The following is a 14811-nucleotide window of genomic DNA, read 5'->3' as shown; positions in this document are numbered from 1 at the left end:
ACTCAACTCAGTGTTTCTTACTCAACATCATGGGACAGATTAGTAATCAGTCAAAGAGTGAAGGGGACCCCAGTACTAATTCTGCATACTCCCTGCTTCAAGTCCTCTGCCTCACAAACTCAAGCCTCCTTAGGCTCTCTGAATTTCTATTTCTGTCTCCTTGATCCAGCATTATCACTGGGTTCTACTAGAGTTTCCCAGCCCTGTGCCAGGTTCTGGATATTGCCTTTAGTCCAGCAAATCTGAGTAATTCAGGATTCACTTTGTTTCCTTAGGTATCACAGTTCTGTTCTGCTTTTGTCCTGTAGCTTGAAACAGATGTTTCCCACATTTTATCACGTTCTCTGGTTATTTATGACAGAAGAGTCAGAAGAGTAATCCCAGACTGTATTATTCCCTCATAACCAGAAACCACTTTTGACTTTATATATTAGCTTCTGAAAATCTAATATATTCAAACAGTTCAAAACTTGGTTTTCTTTAAAGGAAGCAGTGGAATGGGGTGGTTACTTGATGGAATGTGTGATCTATGTCTTAAATAGGAGTTACTACAGCATGTTTATCAGCTGAGAGGAAAACTTGATGATATAAGAAAGAGAGATCATTGCAAAAGCAAAATCCTTGAGTAAGCTACAGGGGATGGGACTAAAAACACATGAGAAAGGATTCACTTTAGATTGGAACCCAGAGAACTCATCCATGATTAAAGAAGAGAAAAGAAACTGCATGGGCACTGATGTGAGCAGGCGTAGATGTCAGTGAGAAAAGCAATTATAAGAGAAGCTAACCTCCCCCTAATTTCCTGCTGCAAATCAAAAGCAAGGTCATTGGGGAGCGTCTTCGGCTCCCTCTCAGGGAAGCCAGCTGCCATGTTGTAAGGTATTCTATGGAGAAATCCACAGACAAGGAACTGAAGGAGACCTCCAGTCCCAGCCTGGGAAGAACCTTGTGAAAGACCTTAAGGCAAGTGGCCCCAGCTAATCTGCTCCTAGATTCCTGACCCACAGGGCCTGTGAGATGATAAATGATTGTTGTTAGAAGCCACTAAACTTGGGGTAGCTTATTATATAGCACAGAGAACCAAGGCAGATATTGGTACCTGGAAATGGGATGCTGCCATAGAAATACACCTGCAGAGACACCTGGGTGGCTCAGCGGTTGAGCTTGAGCGTCTGCCTTTGGCTCAGGGCATGATCCCGGGGTTCCAGGATCAAGTCCCACATCAAGCTCCCTGCATGGAGCCTGCTCCTCCCTCTGCCTGTGTCTCTGCCTCTCTCTCTGTGTGTCTCTCATGAATAAGTAAATAAAATCTTAAAAAAAAAATACACCTGCAAACGTGGGAGTGGCCCTAGAGTCTGGTGACGACAGAAGCTGGAACAATTGGAGAAGCATGATAAAGAAAGCCTCAACTGCCTTGAATAGACTGTGAGTGGAAATGTGGAGTTTGAGGACACTACCAGTGAGGGCACACAAGCAAGTGAGGAACACAGACTGGATCTTGGAGGAAAGAGAGTCTTACATATTGGCAGAAAGCTAAGCCACACATCTACAGTTCCCTGGGCAGCAGGAAATATATCTCCCGAACTGGTGGATCTGCTGCAGCAGACTGCCAAGTAGGTGGTGAAGGTGCCCCTTGTTTTCTTCTTGCCACAAGAAGAGATAGACCACTGAGCAAAGGACTGTCAAACAAAAGAAAACACGTCTTGAGAGTGGTGAGATGCCCAGCCTCTCCAGATGGCAAAGATGGCACCTCTAGGAAATGGCTCCCAAGCAAAGATCAAAGAGAAGGCAAAGAAGGGCTTATCTCTAAAAGATCTGTGGGCTTTTATCTAAAGGGGTAAACCCCCATGAGATTCACAGGAGGCTGTGTTGTCTTGTGAGAGAATGTGGCTAGCTCAGACTGAACGGGTACAGAATGAATCAAAGCCACTGGACTCCCAAAATTGTGCTGATGGAAGCATGCTGAGAACTCCTGCTCCTCCCCCTCACCCTGCTGCAGCAGAGATACCTCTGTCTTTCATGAAAAAGAAACTCAGGAGACAGAGCCGAGAAACATGGGGAATTATTTCTGAGGGTGAGGTAATAGAGGGAATAAGCCTAAAGTGAGGAAGAGGGGGAGATGGTCAAAGAGTGGGATCCCTGAAACTGAAATTACAGACAGCATTCTTACCAGTAGTGACAAGGTCTAGAGGAGGGCCATGAAAATGGGTGAACTAGGCAGAGTGAAGAAACAAGAACAAGGAAAGTAAAGCCTTCAAGAAATTGAAGATCATCCAAATGAATATGGAAATCACCAAGAATGCGGAGGGGGTAATAGTAAAGAGACAAAGTAAACTAGATGTTAGCAGTTACAAGAGTGCAAACTCCTTGGATGACTCTTAGTTATTCATCCACCTTGATTTCTCACGATTCCCCAGCTTTATAACCCAAGCATACTTAACTTTTTATAACCTCAAATGTCCAGATATGACTGTGGGACTTTGCAAATACTCCTCACTCAACCTGGCTCATTCCCTGACCCCTTGTAATCCAGGCAGATACTTCTAATACTCTGTATATGCTTTCACAAGTCTCTGTGTTCATTACATCACAGCATTTTTAAACTTTGTTATATTCTTTGTCTTTACTGTTAGCTCCAGGAGGACAAGGGCTGTGTCTGAGTGGTTCAACATGGTTCCCCACACTCAGCTCAGGGGCTGGTACACACAGGAGACATCTCACAATGGAAGAAAAGGATTTCTCTTCCAGGTCAAAGATAAAATGCCCTAAAGCAGTTCCAAAGTAGCACATTTCTATGGTATCTCTCCTTTGGATTCTCTGACAAACATTAATATCTGAGCTCAAACAATGCTTTCCCTTAAGGGACATATGTATAGGGCATTAAATCCCTTATAAACATTAGGTGTTAGTTCCTTTAAAAAATACTTATTTACACATGGAAGCATTTAAAAGATTGCCTCAAGAATTCTCTAATGTCTAGAGAAGGGGATTTTGATTAAAAACTCTTCTTACAGTAACTACCTTTATGCATTTTCCCTCTCATGGAAAGGAGGGAATTGTCCATTATACTGACCATCTCTTCTTCCTGATCTGAAAAGTCTTATTTAAATTATTTGGAGATACAGTGCCCAAAGATGTACACAACAGAATTCAAGACAGAAACAGTATGTAACAATTGGTAAAAATGGACAATTTAACCAAATCATACAAAGAAGAGAACAATTAATGTGGTAAAAAATTCTTAAAAAGGAAAAAAACCCACAAACTTTCTCAAATTGTATGCAATTATGATAAGTTTTCCTGTACTGATATATTTTTAGAAACCTGAGTTCAAAATAAAAGCAGGTTGGGGTACCTGGATGGCTCAGTCAGCTAAGTTCCTAACTCTTGATTTTGGTGCAAGTCATGATCTCAGAGTAGTGGGATGGAGCCCTGAGTCAGGCTCCCCACTAGGCATGGAGCCTGCTTAAGATTCTCTCTCTCCCTCTGTCCCTACCCCACGCCCCTCCTTGTCTAAAAAGAAAGAAAGAAAGAAAGAAAGAAAGAAAGAAAGAAAGAAAGAAAGAAAGAAAGAAAGAAAGAAAGAAAGAAAGAAAGAAAGAAAGAAAGAAAGAAAGAAAGAAAGAAAGAAAAACAATAAAAATAAAAAGCAGGTCAAAGAATCTGCTAAATTCATCATATGAGAAAGTTGAAAAATCTAGTTAATTTATCATAATTTTCTCATTTTTCTGGTTCTGACCCTTTAGATGAATAGACCAATGGCTACTTGTGTAGTCAAGTGAAGTGAAGTGAAAATTCTCAGTTCTAGCTAAGTTACTATGTAATTTTGTACTGTTCTGATATGTTCACGCGTATCTTTTCTGAAAATGCAGACCTCAAGACATAACTGTAATCTATACATAATAAAATTTAAATCCTTATACATAGTCACAGAGCTTTAACACCAAGCACATTGCCCTAGCTTGCCGATAACGTTTGAAATTTTCTTGAATAGGCACCCAGCAAGTTTCTGATCACCATCCAAAATATTTAGGTCATCATAGGAATGTGCTACATTGCAAATGAATTCTTTTCTCTGAGCTAAAATCTATTTTTCTCAATAAAGCAGGAAACGTCCTGCTCCAAACTTCAAATATATCTCCACCCAAAAGAGTACTTCCTTTCTTTCCTCATCAAAGTCAAAGTGAGCCTCCTTCATTTTAAGGCCAACCTTCCAACTGTGCTCTTTTTCTGGAACTTGCTTTTTTAAATATTCACTCTATCATAGACCTTCAAAGAGTCCTCTTCTACCTATCTTCAGACTTTCTCTCTCTGCTGGGTCATTATCTATAGACTAGAAACAAGCTTCTTCTTTTCCAATCCTTTAAATGTCCACCCTTGGCCATACATTACTAATTACTACTCTAATCTTTCCCACTTTACAACCTCAGCTACTTTGTGAGCCTCTAGAGATACACAGCTCAGTCATTTCTGTTGTGAACATGTATCTAGGTTTCCTGCTGCCCAGAATTTGTCTGGAAAATCTAGTATTTCATACAGCACAAATACTGGCAGCTAGGGGCACATTCTCACCAATCAAATAGTTCCATTTAGGACTCTGACCATAATGAGAATTGTACAAAGGAGGAGCTAGGAGGGGCTTCCAGAGTCATCTAGAATTCAGCTGCACCAGACATCCCCACCTAAGGCTTCCCAATAACCTTGCGCTCCCATAGCTTCACGTACCTACCTAACATACAATAGTAACCACTAAAACTGAAGCTATGTGCATATCTGCCCCCATCACTAACTAGCCTGTGATGCCTTCAAGGCAGAGATCATAACTATTCTTTTTTAATATATTTGCTTCCTTTAAATATTATTTTAATTTAAAATGTATTTAAATATATAATTAATTTAATTATTTTATTTAAAATACACGTAACATAAAATTTACCATTTTGAGTGTACAGCTCAGTGACAGTAGTACTTTCATGTTGTTGGGTAATCATCACCACCATCTAACTTCAGAACACTTCTCACCTTCCCAAACTAAAACTCTATACATATTTAAACAAGAACTCCCCATTACTCCTACCCCTAGTCCCTGGTAACCACCATTCTACCTTCTATCTTGACTCATGTTTATATGGGCAGTTTCTAGCACATCACTCCTTAATGGTATGATCTCAATAACTACAGAACTGAGGGAAATGAGTCTCTTTCTCCTTAAGCATCACATAAAAGAAGAAATTAGAAAAAATTTTAAAGAGCTAAAATTCACATGGAAATATATGTATTATCACTGGAGTTATTAGAAAACTTGAATGATGTATTAGCTGGAATTGTGAGTGTATGGCTATGAAAACTTCCATCTTGGCTCTCTAGCTAGCGCAAATATCAAGCACTTATATTTTTAAGCTAACAAAATCATCAAACATGAAAAAAAATTCCATGAAAAAGAAATGCATAACAAGCTTTCTCCTCCACTCAAATATCTAAGACCCCTGAGTTGAGTTCATATTTCTTTCAGAATATATGCCCATCCATAACTGCGGTGTCTTGCTACCTTAATCAACAAAACAATAAAAATAATCAACAGGAGGAGCAAAGAGAAACCTAATAGAGATGAATATTGCATGAAAAACTATATAAAACTGCCTTCTAGAAATGTACATATATACAAAATGAAATGTAGGGATAGGAGAGTTTTCATAATCCACTTCTATATATGGAAGGTCTTGCATTTAAAAAAAATGGGGTTGTAGAAATTTCCAAATTAATTTATTTGGTACTTACAAAACATATAAAAGATGGACCTTAAGGTCATAGGTCTTGAAAGGATTCTTAAATAATGACTCCATATAACAGATGAATAATTTCAAGTCCTCTTTCATCCAGCACTGTATGTTCCAGTTTGCACCTGAATTAAAAATAAACTATATTAAATCTGAAAAACATTCTGAACAACTCAGTGAAAGAGGAGAACTAAATTAAATTTACCAGTGTTCAGACACAACTTCCACTGCCTATTCCGAGAGAAAAAGAGCCAGCTCTAACCAGTGGTATGTATCTGTCCAAGTCACCTAGGCCCTTAGGCCCCTAGTTTCTTTTTGGTAAAGTAAAAGAAGTAAAGTCTCACACTTTTTTTTTAAATCTTGAACTACTTAAGGAGGACAAAGGCCTCAAAAGTCACATGCTTGCTTTCCAACAGAAAAGAACATATTCAATATCAAGGTACAAGTAAATGTGGAGTGATTTTTATGTATCTGCTTTAGCAATAAAGGCAGTGATTCAGATGTGAACTATATGATTCATATCTTAAATTCTTGCTATTGTATTATTATTGGCCCCAAATATAACTGATGCAAGTTTACTTCACTGTGCATGGAAAAACACACCTGATAATAAATTACTGGTGATTTGTAATTTAAAAGGCAAGAATAGCAACAACTACAAATAATGACTAACTTAAGACAACACTAACATATTTCCCCAAACCTGAGGATTTCTAGCTGGTAGGGATTTTACAAAACTGTTGAGCTCTTTTTTTTTTTTTTTTTGTATTTTTTTTATTGGAGTTCAATTTGCCAACATATAGCATAACACCCAATGCTCATTCCATCAAGTGCCCCCCTCTTATGAAGTAAACAGCATGCTTGGTAGAATAATCAGCTGAAATCTTCAGTAACTATCACATAATCCCTCACTTTCAGTTACAAAAACTTAAAATCATTAAGAAGTGGCTAGTTATGTAAGTTTTATGTGTAAAATTTAAATCTATAGCATCATAATCATTCCTCTTGAAAACTGAACAAAGTACTAACATTTTTGATCATTTCAAAACTCATCACGAAGACCCTGCCTTAAGTTCACTCTTGGTATATTTAATAATTGCTGAAGGCCAAGTTAAGTTCCCCTACAAATTAAAAAACTCACTTAAAATTAAATGAATTTTATTGATTAATGGCCATAGACTCAGTTGGAGACACTAGGAGTTACTACTACTAACTTGTTTTAAAACTCTAATTATGTATTTATGCTTTATTCTTATCCCCAAGCTGATTTCAATAAATTGGAGTATTTCTTCCATCTAATTAGTAATGCTCAACCAAGGGCAGTTTGACCCTCAGGAGCATGGTAATGTTTGGAGATAACGTTTTGGGGAAGGAGCTACTGGCATCTAGTAGGTAGAAGCCAGGGATATTGCTAAACATCCTACAATGCACATAATAACCCCCCATAATCAAGAATTGTCTGGGCCAAAATGTTAATGTTGAGATTGAGAAATTCTGATTAACCCTTTATAGGAGTGCCATATTTATGTGTGCCTTTATTTTCATACTGTAGGTCTCTTTGTATTATTGAATCAATTGACTGCTCCATTAGCTTTTCCAGAAGGCTTGGGAATGATTTTGTGGTTTTGATTTCCAGATACAGAATTATTAATGGCACTAGCTACATTCAGTATGCAATATACTTAAACAGCAAAATCCTCTTGATTTAAAGTACATAATTGGCTAAAGAGAGATTTCTTGCTTGAACAAATATTATTTATAAGTACTTTAAAATTTAATTAATTCAACAGTTGAATTTTTTAAGATTTTATTTATTGAGAGAGGGAAAGGGAGAGAGAGAGAGAGAGAGAGAGAGAACACGAGCCAAGGATGAGGGAGGGGTAAGGGAAGAGAGAGAAGCAGACACCCTACTGATCCTGGCTCAATCTCAGGACCCTGGGATCATGACCCAAGGTGAAGGCAGATGCTTAACCGAGAGCTACCCAGGCACCCCAATATTCATGTTTTGAATATTTTATCTATCCAACAAAATAAGATGTGCTTTTTCTATTTTAAAGCAAATTCAGAAGATTACAAGAAATGGATTTAAAAGAGTTCCCTCATTGCATTTTTATAAGACGTAAAATAATTCAGGGCTCATTGGTTTATAATAATAACTTTATTACTAACATAAAATGATGATATGTGTTAAGAATCCCATCCATATGACATCTATTTCATACAGGATTCAGAGAATGAAAACATTTTGTTTAAAATAGTTAAATAATAGCTAATGCTTGGAACATTAAAATACTTACCTATTTGTTGAAAAACTAAAGAATTCACTGTTGAAACAAATGCCTTCCCTTCCATGTTGTCTGCATGGACAGAACAGTTTTTATCTTCCTTGCTCCAAAAGCAACAGTGGAAAGTTGTTTTGGAAGATAAATTAGAAATGTAGGTACTACTTGAATTTAATTTAGCTTCAACAACTGCCTCATAATGTTCATTCAAATTGGAAGTGTTCCTTGAGATTCCAGCAGGCAAAAGGAAGTCATAGGTTGTATTTGGTGGCATGCAAGACAACTTAAATCTCCAGGGAGTAATTGGATATGCCAAGTTAAATGCAGTTGTCAAATAAATGAATTCTGTTGGGATATTAAACAGATACATAGAAAAACAATCATTTTGACTAAGACGTAAATAGGAAGTAGCTAAGATTAAGCCATGTGTACTCAACAGTAATTATTTACCTTTCTAAGTGCTCAATCTGTGCATAATGCAGAGCTTCTATTACACAATGTGTTATACTTGAAAGGATCCATTAATTTATGGAGAAAAACCTTACTCTTTAACACTTCTTTTTGAAAATTCATGCTTCATTTTCCTCATTAATCTAGCATTCTATGTTTATATTTTAAATAAAAATATAGCAATTACTTTTTCTAAAAAAGATTATTCTAATAAACTTTCAGTAAAAGTGGAAATATCTAGATGTGCAATTTTATAAACAAATATTAAAGTATTGTTTTAATATTTCTTAAAGAAATAATACCAATATTTTAGCACGATGAGAGCTTTTAGAAAGGGTTTTTCTTCAACATCAATACAGTTGGATGATCTCTTGAATCTGCCCATGATCCTTAGATATATGACACTGTATAAGACATGTGCTTAATGCACTCTCCAAGAATCAATATACAATGACAGGAAAATTCTATTGCTTATTACAGACAATTTTCACTTTTTAGACATGTAAAAATTAAGAATAATTATATAATCTCGTACCCCAAAAAATTCTCAAAAGTGGTAGTTGGTTTTTAATAAGTAATTGTTTGAAAATAAAATAATAATTCTCAATAATTCTTTCTTTTCAAGCTACTCATACTATTCAACAGTGTGTTGCCTCATATACAAACCAACGTAGAATGAGAATTCTGAGAATTTAGCATGTATTTGCATGGAATGATAATTTTGAAGAATTAGAGTAAATTTAAGAAAATAGCAATTGAAAATAATTCACAAAAAATGTTTTAAATTATAAAAGTAATATATGTAAAAATACCTAAATATGTAAGTAATGACTGTTAAAGCTTGATTTCTAAACTTTTCCATAAAAATAAACTAACGTAAAAATGTACCAGATGCAAAAATTAAATCAAACGTGACTAACACAACTAATATTATTTTGCCCACACTGATAACAATTAGGTATCATAATATCACTAAAAGTGACTCTTCATTACAGTTGTGTTCCTTTGGACTTCATCTTTCTAACATATGCTTCTGAAATTATAACATCTCAATAAAAATAGGTTATTTCTTGGGTTTTGCAAAACTATGAATATTTGTTGGTATTAATTAAAAGCACATTTTCTAGGTGTACATGGAAGATTCAGTCCTCTGAACTGAAATGAGCCTAAAACCCTCAAAGTATTTGAAATTTTAAATGTAACAACAAATGTCACAGACATAGATATAGATGCCTACAAGAAGAAAGAACAGTATGCAGAACAAGGAAGACTTGTAGAGAAGCTCCTAAGAGTACTTTCAAATTGGATTAGCCAAGGAGATGCTTAGAATTAGGTGACCCAGAGGTGGACAGCTGCATTATCTCCCAATATGATTGCCAGATAAAATGGGTTTTGTTAAAAATAAATCGGTTTTGTTAAAAATATTTTTGTTAAAAATAGCCTGTTTTAATTTTAAAAACTTGAAACATAACCTAAATTAGATGATTTGAGGGTTTTTTAAATCAGAGTATCTTTAGAATGCAGTAAGAAACAAGTGAGAATAGTATGCTCAAAAGTCATTGGCACTGGGTGACTAATTTCAAACAGAAGCATGCTATGGTTCACAGTAGTTAAAATAATGACATTTTAAAAAACCTCTGTAAGCTTTCTCTTGAGGATATATTCCTGCAATGGGTAGGAAGAAGTCTAGTACACACTTAATTCTTCTTCTAGTGGTATTCAAGATGGAAATTTTCAATGTAAACACCATTCCTTGATAATATCCCCTTATAGCATTATACTTGTCATTGTGTACCAGAGTTATAATATGGAATAGCACTTAAAACAGCATCTCCCTTCCATGTGAGAATAAATCCATTATTTTGTGTCATAGCCATATGTTTTAAATATTATCACCAAGTAAATTGCTTCTTGATATAGAAATTTAAAGCTTTACTACCAATCTGATATCTATATATACATTTGTAATTTAATGCTGCTACATTTACTAAATTAAAATTAAAACATTTAAGTGTCACTATATCTTATTTCTACACATGTGTAAAGGTGTTGGTGTGCGTACATAAATGTTCTGTACTATAAAAGAAAACAAAGTTAAATAACAGACAATGGGCAGGAAGAAAAAATTTGTAAAACATAATAAATTGTTAAGGGCTTATGATGATCAAGGTTATGTGTCAACTTGTCTAAGTCCATGGAACATTCGCTCATTTGGTCAAACATTAGTTTGTGTGTATCTGTGAGGACGTTGTGGATGACCTTAACATTAATATCAGTCTTTTCTTTCCTTTGGACTTTCCTTTCCTTTCCTTTTCTTCAGATTCAAACTAAAACATCAGGTCTCCTGGGTATCCAGCCTACCAACTGCACATCATGGGACTTTTTCACCTCCACAATCTTGTGAGCGACGTCCTTATAATAAATCTTCTCTCTCTCCCTCTCTCTGTTTCTCTCTGTCTCTCTGTCTCTCTCTCTCCCTGTCTCTAAATCCTACTGATTCTGTTTCCTGGAGAATCCGGACTAATACAGAACTAAATATCAGGTACATTTTAGAAATTTCTAAAACTCACTATGATAAAATACAACAACAAAATGATCAAAGTATATGGTTTAGAAAATCTCCTAAGAAATATAAATGGTCAATAAACAGTGCTCAACCTCACAAATAATCAAATAAATAAAACTGAAATGAGATGTCATGTTTGCCTTATCTGATAGGGCAAAGAGGTAAAAGAATGATAATATACATCTTTGACAGAAATGCAATCGGATAGCATTCATATATTTGTGTTAGTACTGCAAATAGTACCAAGCTTTGTGGAGAAGATTTCACAGTACCTATCAAATTTTTAAATGCGCATACTATTTAACATAGAACTTCCTCCTTAATAATTAATCAACAGGACTATTCTCCCAAATATATAAAGATAGATGTATATGGATTTCAATTATTTGTTACAGAAAAAGAAATGTCTATCAATGGGGAGTTGGTCAAATAGATTAATAAATTAAGGCATATTCATACAGTTCATTGTTATGCGACCATTAAATGAATAAATGTATCAGTAAGTACTCAGTAAAAAAAAAAAAAAAGCCATCATGATAAATTGAAAAACTATTAAGCAGAAAAACACAGAACAATGTGTATAGACCAATTCTATTTTTGCAACCATAGATACGAATTGCGTGTGTTTCTGTGTGTTATAGTTCTGGAAAGCTACACATCAGGTTGTTCCCAGGAGATTGGGAAGGGTTTTCATTTTCACACTTAACACTTTTGTTTGATTTGCGTTTTTAATCATGAGCATGAGAATTCCTAACTGTAGACAAGGAAAATTCTGCTAACCAATAAAAGAAACAGCACATCTCTAAGGGCAAAATCTCTTATACATGAACATTTACAAAGCAAATTACTTACCCCAATGTAACAAAGCCACACAGAATTTTTGACAAGTCATCTTACTTCAGAGAAGTAGACCTGAAAAATAGTACATCCAAAACAAATACACACACACGCACACACACAAAAAAACAACTGACATCTATACAAGCTGTCTGGGAAAATATAAAATGAAAAGGATTATGAATAAGTCTTTAAATTTTAAACCTCTATAATACTCTGCATCAATATGAGAGAAGTATCTCATGTTAAAGTACAACTATACATTATAGGTTTAGTCCTGTGTACACACTATCTTACACAGTTAAGATATAAACCACATATTCACATATGGCATATTCAAAAAAAGTTTTTTTAAGATTTTATTTATTTATTCATGAGAGACAGAGAGAGAGAGAGGGAGGCAGAGACACAGGCAGAGGGAGAAGCAGGCTCCATGCAGGCAGCCTGACATGGGACTCAATCCAGGGTCTCCAGGATCATGCCCTGAGCTGAAGGTGGCGCTAAACCACTGAGCCACCTGGGCTGCCCTCAAAAAAGTTTTAATGTTCCTTCATGCCATTACAAACCGGGACAGGCATCATAAGATAAGACCGAATTTTTAACTCAACAGAGTATTCATAATGTTGATTAAATATGTACAATCTAAGATTAATTTTTTTCATATTCAGGGTTTTTTAATTTTTTAAAGATTTTTATTTATTTATTCATGAAACACACAGAGAGAGAGGCAGAGACACAGGCAGAGGGAGAAGCAGGCCCCATGCAGAGAGCCCGATGTGGCACTCGATTCCGGGTCTCCAGGATCATGCCCTGGGCCAAAGGCAGGCGCTAAACTGCTGAGCCACCCAGGGATCCTCATATTCAGTTCTTAAATTTCTCTTTATTTTCTAAAGCCTTTATCTTTACTGTGATATTACAAAGCCAAACAGTTATAGTATAGGTAATGATTGTATATTTATTTCTAAGGAAGAGGAGGAAACTTTCCCGTATGCTTTTGGAAACCCCCACTGTTTATTTGCAGATGCAGTAATATTCACATTGGAGAGTTATCAGAGTAATCTAAGGAAAGGCTGATGGCTTAATATATCCAAATGATAGGGAGCTCTAAGAGACCAGCTTTCCCATGAAGTCGACTCAATTTAAAATTCATCATGAATAAGATTATTTGTACTAGTACACCATGAATTAGAATGGTAGCATAATTTTAATATATTGGGCTCCAATCTGTAATGAAACCCTAAAGGCTTTTGTTGTTCCAGTGTTTTTTGTTATCTCAGATTGGGGATTCAGGTCACTACGCAAAAGTTAATCTGAGGTAAAAAAAAAAAAAAAACAAAAAACTCTGAATTAGGTGTCAGAAGTCTTGAAGTGTCAATCTAGACTCTTCAATTAATCAGCTATAGGACTCGGGATTTGAATGCTCTAGACCTCAAGTTCCTCACATACAAATCCCCCTGGTAGATGAGCTCTACAATCCCTTTCAGAGCTTCCTACGATTCTGAGCGATTTTATTTTAAAACAGAAGTCACAGCTTTACCACAAAGAATATTATATAATATTAAGTGAGAAATATGTACTATAAGTCATATCTGAGAACGGGTACCATGTGATAAGTAAACAGAAAAACATGTTTGTTTAGTTGACAACTTAACACTCAGGAAGAAAATGTATGAGTATAAACATTTTGTAGTCTGGCAATTTGTTCTTCACCCTCTCGGTTTCTCATCAGAAGTTTGGTTCTTTATATACTGGTATCACAATGTTTCTTTAGGATTTCTAAAAAATCAGTTCAGTCTTTGAAATCTTCATTATTTAATGATATGAATTTTTTGATATCTGTTTCTGACACAAAATTCTTTATGCTACCTAGTTCTGATACAAAATTTTCTCATAAGGGGAGGTCAGTGGGGGGGATGTATAAAATAAGTGATGGGGATTAAGAGGTACACTGGTTGTATGAGCACTGGTTGTTGTATGGAAGTGTTGAATCACTCCATTCTACATTTGAAACTAATATTACACTGTATGTTAAGTAACTAGAATTTAAATAAAAACTCTTTTAAAAGTCTTATAAAATAAACCTAAGTGTAAGTTTCATAATCAGGATGTGTCATAGATAAAATATTTCATTAGACTAAGTGTTTTTGAATGAATCAACTGTGACAAGTAATTCAGTCCAACAATTGGTTTGACTCAGTTTTAACTCAACTAATCTGCTGAGTCAAATGACCAAATAGATCAGTTGTTTTTGCTTATATAAGACAAGTATTCTTTTATTTAATGTTCCACGCAAACACCAACTATTCTTATGGTTTGAATTCTTGCAGGCAGGTTTCACTCTTACATAGCAGAGAAACAATCACAAAAATGAAAAGGGCATAGACGCAACCTTGAAGAGAGTGTGAAATGTGGTCCTACATAGACTCAATGAGACAAATATTTATATGACCCTCCATTGTAGCAGAAAGGAATACATAAGGGGGTTTATGAAAATACAAATACTATCAAAAAGAAAGGGAGAGAAATTTTTAAGCTGTGAGGGAAAAAATTAAGCAAAGTGAAAACTAATGGTAAGATGACCAAAACATGTGTAATATACAAAATGCCATTAATTTGAATTCACTTTGTAAAGATGGACTATTAATTTCCTTTTTACTTCCTTATGTCAAATTGTCCAATTATAAATTCAGAGTACTTTTAAAATAAAATGAAACCAAAAGGTTGGGGAAATATTCAAATAATCCTGACACTAAAAACAGAAAAGAAATTTTGTCTCAGTAACTTCAAAACAGGTAATAGCCTCATGAATATCCTAACAGTACCAGAGTTTCATGGGAACGTCAAAGCTCAAAAGTTTCTCAACCCCTCCACTACCAATATCCTATTCTAAGTCACCATT

The 14811-nt window shown here is 35.4% G+C and overlaps 1 protein-coding gene across 6 annotated transcripts in view; it reads right to left on the bottom strand.

The window, feature by feature from the left end:
- LEPR (leptin receptor) overlaps positions 1-14811 on the bottom strand; it is a 93850-nt gene that overhangs the window by 58908 nt on the left and 20131 nt on the right. For all 6 annotated transcript variants that reach the window (XM_072820646.1, XM_072820645.1, XM_072820650.1 and 3 more), the window contains 3 exons: positions 11928-11987; positions 8075-8404; positions 5779-5902 (listed from right to left, as the gene is read on the bottom strand). In XM_072820646.1, the coding sequence (XP_072676747.1) occupies positions 5779-5902; positions 8075-8404; positions 11928-11967 (494 nt within the window). In that variant the 5' untranslated portion in view covers positions 11968-11987. The remainder of the gene's footprint in view (positions 1-5778; positions 5903-8074; positions 8405-11927; positions 11988-14811) is intronic.

The sequence above is a fragment of the Canis lupus genome, chromosome 3 (genome assembly GCF_048164855.1).
Source record: "Canis lupus baileyi chromosome 3, mCanLup2.hap1, whole genome shotgun sequence".
Classification (NCBI taxonomy): domain Eukaryota; kingdom Metazoa; phylum Chordata; class Mammalia; order Carnivora; family Canidae; genus Canis; species Canis lupus.
The sequence above is the reverse complement of the archived record's forward strand: the minus strand, read 5'-3'. Positions and strand labels throughout refer to the sequence as shown.